The sequence below is a fragment of the Oncorhynchus tshawytscha genome, linkage group LG16 (assembly GCF_018296145.1).
Source record: "Oncorhynchus tshawytscha isolate Ot180627B linkage group LG16, Otsh_v2.0, whole genome shotgun sequence".
Classification (NCBI taxonomy): domain Eukaryota; kingdom Metazoa; phylum Chordata; class Actinopteri; order Salmoniformes; family Salmonidae; genus Oncorhynchus; species Oncorhynchus tshawytscha.
In genome coordinates this window covers 74,410,233-74,417,251 of record NC_056444.1, presented here as the reverse complement: position 1 = coordinate 74,417,251, position 7,019 = coordinate 74,410,233, and the positions used below count along the sequence as shown (strand labels likewise).

Sequence of the window (7,019 nt, the reverse complement as noted above, 5' to 3'; positions counted from 1 at the left end):
AGCAGAGGAGAGGAGATGAAGGAGAGGGGGAGTTGGGGAAGGAGAGAGGTGCAGGTAAAGACGGGCAGGGGGGTAAGATAAGAACGCAGAATGTCATCTGAGGTCAGAGAAGAGAGGGAGTGAGTGAGTGAGAGAATGGAAGAGAGAGTGAGGAGATAGAGATAGATATTCAGAAGAGAAGATGAGACCTGATTAGCAAATTAGTATCAGAAATACCCTGAAGGAAGCAACCCAAAATGTTTGAATATTTCTCTTCCATCAAAAAAAACAGGCACATTAGACACAATTGATACAGATCTGTTTTTTTTAATTATTATTACAGAAACAAATCCACACGCTTAATGACCCTATATATAAATACCAAAGAATATACATTTTTTAAATAGGTAAGATGACCTCCACAAACAAAACATCATACACACCAGCAAACCACTGGAGCCGTATAGCAATGAGAGTAGGTAGGTATCCTGGAAGGAAGTTACAGCATACACTCATGTAGCTCACAGTAGACAAAGAATAGAACTCCCACAGAAATCTAAAATGACGTCAACAAAAAGGATAGATCTCAGTGCTACGCAACTTTGGGTGCACATACCAGGATGTCAAATTCACCCACCCACAGTAGCTAATAGAGATGTAGTACTAGATTACACTAGAGGTAGAGCTGAAAGGGTGTAGAGACGAAGAGGGGTACTCCAAAACCCTCTGAAGCACAGCCTTCAATTATCAATGATGTCCATCACAGTTGAATTAGTGCATTTCTGTATTTTATTTTCAATAAATGTGCAAAGAAAAGCATGTGTTCACTTTTCCATTGTGGCATATTGTGTGTAAATGGTTGAGAGAAAACATCTATTTAATCCATTTTGAATCCAGACTGTAACACAACAAAATGTGGAATAAGTCAAGGGGTGTGAATACTTTCTGAAGGCTCTGTGTATGTGACAGATGTCACACTTTCCCTACAGCTACACCTCTGTGTGAAGGAACACAGTGATGTCCTATACAGTAGAATCAATATCTCGACCCTTTGGGCTAACATTTCAAACCTTATCAGATAGTTGTGAGAGGTTACATTTACTTTTAGAAAGAAAATCAGAGAAAGACAAACAAGAGAGTAAACAAAACACTATGGTAATGATTATGATAATAACAGACTGGATTAATAAGGAGTATCCAAGTGTAAAAATAAAATAGCAATGTAGCCCCCAAAACATCTCTTACTGCAAAAAAAACAGGTGCAAATAGAGCAAATTACAAATATACCAAGCAAAAAGTGTCCCTGGCACCTTATTCTTTCTTAAAGGGGGCAATCTGCAGTTCAAACAACAACAATGGCAGATTGCCCCTTTAAATGACCTAGCTTTAGTATTCTCTTCTTATCAAATGTCATTAACTTAAACTAAACCAGAACATAACTTCATTACGATATAACTTGATTACGATACATCTGTATCTATAAATTACATTATGTTATCATGAGATTCCTTAGTTTACAAGTCTTGTTTGCCAGACTGATGATGCTTGGCTGAAGAAGAGACTATTCATTTCCCAATTTGTTATTTAGGCACAAATGTAGAACTACATCACTCTAAAGCAGAGCTTTGAGCATGACCATGTACAGTACATCTAGTCTAATAAAACGGATCATCTAGAAATACTTCTTCTATAACAAATACATTGATTTAGCTTTAAAACCAAACACTGATTTAAGGTTAAAATGTGGTATGATGTATGCTCTTATTGCAGGGACTCTACAGCTACCAGCCTGCAGGAGCAATAGCTTTATGTAAATGAGGATAGAATATATTATGAGATTAATAAAAACATGAGAGAACATTAAAATGTCACTCCGACCACTCTAACTACCATTCTGCTCTACCATTCATCCTGATTAATCTCTCTATAACTTCCCCCAACCGTTTTTCCCATTTCAGATGCTTCTCTGTCTGTAATTATCCTCTCAACTAGCACTAGGACAGCATTAATAAAGCAAGAATCAAATAATAATGAAGAACAGAAAGTGCTTATAATATAAAATCTTAGGTTTGAATATGAGGAAAATCATGTTATGTGTCAGTACTTTACAATGATTCTTCTAATATAGTTGTAGTGTGTTTCAATAACTATAATTACAGTATTCTGAAAAGGTAAAAGTTTGCTGCGCAGACAGAAAAGTTAAAAGCAACTTTTCGATTTTATAATGGAGAGAACTGTGAATACAGCCTAATCAACCAGACTGACTCAACCAGACTACTATGAATATACTGTAACAAATAAATGCAATGTTTTTCATCGTTCTTTTCTAGGAGACGAAACGTTGAAACAATTCTACAGTATTTCTTTCTGGCTCGACTGAAATCAGAGAGGGAGCCTTCAATAACTGACTTATGTTAATTAGTGACCTGTCATGATGCCTCATAAAGTGACACAATCCATAAAGCTCACAACATCAACTCCTCCTGCAACTGAAATAACCCTGTTATAAAACATTACTATTTCAAATCGAATTAACCCTTTAAAATGTCAAATGTTTTACGCTTTATAACAGTCCTATGTCAGGTCGTAACTACGATTTCAGCTATTATGACAGGTATTATGTCATTCTTAAGACCAGGTTAAGTATAATGGGGGCAACACAACAGCCTTATAGTCATACGTCAAAGAAAGAGTTCATATAAAATGTAAAAGCAAATTGCATATTAACATAGTTTGTCAAGAGTAGAGGTGAGTTGTAGTGTATGTGCTTGTGTGCTGAATGGCAAGTTAAAGTAATGGCCAAACAGCCAGTGCTGGTGTAGATCTGATCCTGCATCGCCATTCTACCACTGAGAGGTATCAGCCAGGTCACTGGATGACAGGGAACAACCAAGAAAGGAAAGGTGGTGAACAATCAATCAATCAAATCTTTATCTTTATCGTCACAATTGCGAAATGTGTAGTGGAGTCAAGGCACAGCAGAACTGTAGAAAAGGAATGTAATATGAAAAGAAAGAGGTGAGAGATGGAGGGAGGGAGAAATATAGAGGGAAAGCGTGGGAGAGTGCTTTAATGATGCTGAAAATTGGCCCGTGACTGCGGTACTAGCCTGTAGACAAATCATTGCTACAGCCTGCTGTCAACGAATCTGTCCCCTTGTTCTCCCTTATCCCCTCCCTCACTCCCTCCTTGCGTCACTCACTGTGCCTTACACTGTCTTACACCATCTCTTTCTCCTCCTCCTCCTCACCCTCATTCAACTTCTTTTACGACCTGATATTGAAAACTTCCATCTCTGCGAGCCATACTCAGCCTATCATCGTAAATACCATCCCTGTGTGTGTGTGTGTGTGTGTGTGGAGAATGACAGTACAGTGGGTGTGTGTGTGTGTGATGAGAATGACAGGACTGTGTGTGCGTGGGGGGGAGAATGACAGGACTGTGTGGGTGGGAGAATGACAGGACTGTGTGTGTGTGGGGGGGGTGGAATGACAGGACTGTGTGTGTGTGTGTGTGTGTGTTACCTGAGGACAGTGGTCTCAGGCAGCAGCAGAGCTGTCTCGTCTCCAGAGCTGTGTCCTCCACATAGGGCTGTGTCACCCTCCTCCTCCTGCACACACACACAAATACACACACACACACACACAAATACACACACAAATACACACACGCACAAATAGAGAGAGAGCAGCGAGGCACACATGTAATAATCATATACATGTCCAGCAATAAGCCATAATAGTGTAATAAGCCACAATAGTGTAATAAGCCACAATAGTGTAATAAGTCATTATAGTGTAATAAGCCACAATAGTGTAATAAACCACAATAGTGTAATAAACCACAATAGTGTAATAAGCCACAATAGTGTAATAAGCCACAATAGTGTAATAAGCCACAATAGTGTAATAAGCCACAATAGTGTAATAAGTCACTATAGTGTAATAAGCCACAATAGTGTAATAAACCACAATAGTGTAATAAACCACAATAGTGTAATAAGCCATAATAGTGTAATAAGTCATTATAGTGTAATAAGCTTTAGTGCAATAGGCCATAATAGTGCAATAAGTCAATGTAATAAGCTATAATAGTGTAATAAGCCATAATAGTATAATAGTATATAATAGTATAATAAGCCACAATAGTGTAATAAGCCATAATAGTGCTATAAGCCATAATAGTGTAATAGTACAATAATGCAATAGTGCACAGGCAGGCCTAATTACCTTCACATGATAACAACTAAACCAAATGAGTCACAGTCAAACGAAGATAAGTCATGTTATCACCAGGCTATAAGCCTAAGGAAACAGCCAGGCTAACTGTACAGGATATGAGTCCAGAATGAGTGTGTGTGTGTGTGTGTGTGTGTTTGTGTGTGTGTATGTGTGCGCGTGTAAGAGCATCTGATACCGTCTCTTACCGACTCAGAGCTGTGTGTCAGGGTATCTTCTGATTGCCTTGGCAACGAAAGGGGGGCGGGCTGGCTGATGACTACGCCCCCTCGGGAGAGGGGCCGTGACATATCCCTGGGGGAGGAAGGGGGGGTGGAGGGAAGCATGGAGTCAGGCTGGGCCTGGGGGTCACACAGGCTGTAGTGGGCCAGAGGGCGGGAGGACAGAGAGTTCTGGCGGGGGGGCTGCAGGGCCTCAGGGTTTTCATCCTCAGAGTCAGACAGAGAACTGTCAGGGAGACCTGTCAGACACACAGAGTGGAAAACAACAGTGTTAAGTGATCAACAGAGCACGGCAAGGGTCAGGAGTTCTCCCTGGAGGGGAAAAACTCCTGGCTCTAGTCTCCGTATCTACCTCATGATAGGTTGAATTAATCTCAGATTCTATTTGGTGTAGAAATAGAATCTCTTGTTGTGACAGCCCACAGATCAAATGAGCACTGCTGTAGTGCTGTACATACAGCTCAGTGTTAGGGCGGGTCCACAATGTTTTAGTGTGGGTGTGTCCGCTCACTGGTGGGGGCGAACACTGCAGCGCTCCACTTGGCATCTGCCACAGCCTCCATCCTCTGTTCCACCTGACGCATGTACTCCATCAGGTCCTGTACAGAGGAGAGCAGAGACCTGTCAGACACTCATCTACACACACAACTGTTATCCCAACATAACCCCTAGCCTCTACACCTCTAGACACAGGAATTATTATCTCTCTGTGTGTGTGTGCGTGTAAGTGCGTGTGTGTGCGTGCGTGTGTATGGGCGCGTGTCTCCCTCCCCATGGCAGAAGGACAGAGAGCGTCTGGAGTAGTGGGTAGGGGATAGCAGTTGATTCAGAAATGTGAATGTATGTGGACAGTGGGAAAGGGAAATGGTGGTTGAAGTGTTGGACAGGTGTAGAGAAGGGGTCCTGCCTGTTTCTCCAGCAGCAGCTCTTCCTCCTCCTTCTGGGCCACCCTCAGACTGGCCTTCAGCTCCTGGAGCTCCCTGCGTGTCTCACTCAGCTGCACCTACAAGGGGCAGTCATCAATAGCAGGAGTCATATACTGCTATACACAGCCTGATCAGCAGCACAGCACATCATAAGTAATCAAAGAGACTAGTTTTTCCAGTTTGAAGGTTTCAGCATGTTGACAGAAATATATAATAACCCAAAATAAAGTATTTTATCGGAATCAAACCCACAATCTTGGAGCTGCAAGTACTATAGAGGACACATTTCAGTATCAGTGGAGGCTGCTGATGGGAGGATAGCTCATAATAATGTCCGGAATGGAGTCAATGGAATGGTATCAAACACGTTTTTAGGTGTTTCATGTGTTTGATATCATTCCATTTACTCAATTTCGGCCAGTATTATGAGCCGTCCTCCCCTCAGCAGCCTCCACTGGTGTGTATAGAGAGTTGATTTTGATTTCCAAGTTTGTTGGTGTATCCAGTCATATCTGTAAATGTTGATTTCCATGTGGTAGAGTAGGTGTTGCTCTTTACCCGGTTACAGTCCTTCTCTCTTCCCAGCTCCACTTCCACCTTCTTTCTCTCCATCCTCTCCTCCTGAAGCTTCTCCTCAATCCACTGCATCTCTCCAATCAGCTTCTCCAGACGCTCTCTGTCCTTCTGCCAGGGTGAGAAACAGACCGTTAACATTTAGTCATTTAGCATATGCTCTTATCCAGAGCGACTTACAGGACTAACTAGGGTTTAAGTGCCTTGCTCAAGGGCACATCGACAGATTTTTCACCTAGTAGGCTCAGGAATTCAAACCAGCGACATTTCGGTAGCTGGCCCAACACTCTTAATACCTCTTGCGTCGACCCAAGACGCAATCGTCCCATCTAGCCATCAGCAAATGCAAATGCGCTACGCCAAATGCTAATAGCACTCGTTAAAACTCAAACGTTCATTAAAACACACATGCAGGGTAATGAATTAAAGCTACACTCGTTGTGAATCTAGCCAACAAGTCAGATTATTAAAATGCTTTTCGGCGAAAGCATGAGAAGCTATTATCTGATAGCATGCAACACCCCGAAATACCTGAAGGCGACGTAAACAAAAGAATTCGTGCCCCTTAAACAATACATGCAAGTGGCGCATGGATATTTTTTTCAGTTTTCAGTGATCAGTTTTTCTTGCGCTTTTCGATGAAACAGACGCTCTGTTATAGTCACAGCGGTGATTTAACCAGTTTTAGAAACGTGAGAGTGTTTTCTATCCACACATACTAATCATATGCATATACTATATTCCTGGCATGAGTAGCAGGACGCCGAAATGTTGCGCGATTTTTAACAGAATGTTCGAAAAAGTAGGGGGTCGACTTAACCACTAGGCTACCTGCTGCTAGGCTACCACACAGTCAAAAGAATGTTGATATGTTATTTTGCTGCTAAGACATTCTGCTACTTGCATTCAAAATGACTACTTGAGTAATCCAATTCATATGATTAGGTCCATCCATGATTATTACTGTCTGCGGTGGTGTATCCTACCGAAGTGGTACGCTGCAGGCTCTGTCTCTCCTGGGCCCAGTGTGCTCTGCCCTCCCTCAGAGTCAGGTTGGCGTCAGCTAGCTGCAGGGTGAGCTG

The 7,019-nt window shown here is 41.9% G+C and overlaps 1 protein-coding gene across 2 annotated transcripts in view; it reads right to left on the bottom strand.

Annotated features, from left to right (window-relative positions):
- Positions 1–286: 286 nt before the first annotated feature.
- Positions 287–7,019, bottom strand: part of LOC112235472 (calcium-binding and coiled-coil domain-containing protein 1-like) — a 25,781-nt gene continuing 19,048 nt past the window's right edge. The window contains exons 9-15 of one of the 2 annotated variants that reach the window (XM_042299622.1): positions 6,924–7,019; positions 5,923–6,048; positions 5,346–5,441; positions 4,950–5,037; positions 4,406–4,677; positions 3,504–3,589; positions 287–2,850 (exon numbers count right to left, since the gene is read on the bottom strand). The exon at positions 6,924–7,019 is cut by the window's right edge and continues 159 nt beyond it. In XM_042299622.1, coding sequence (XP_042155556.1) covers positions 2,823–2,850; positions 3,504–3,589; positions 4,406–4,677; positions 4,950–5,037; positions 5,346–5,441; positions 5,923–6,048; positions 6,924–7,019 — 792 coding nt within the window. In that variant the 3' untranslated portion in view covers positions 287–2,822. Of the gene's footprint in view, positions 2,851–3,503; positions 3,590–4,405; positions 4,678–4,896; positions 5,038–5,345; positions 5,442–5,922; positions 6,049–6,923 lie in introns of those variants that run through there. The other variant, XM_042299623.1, reaches the window with a different exon arrangement.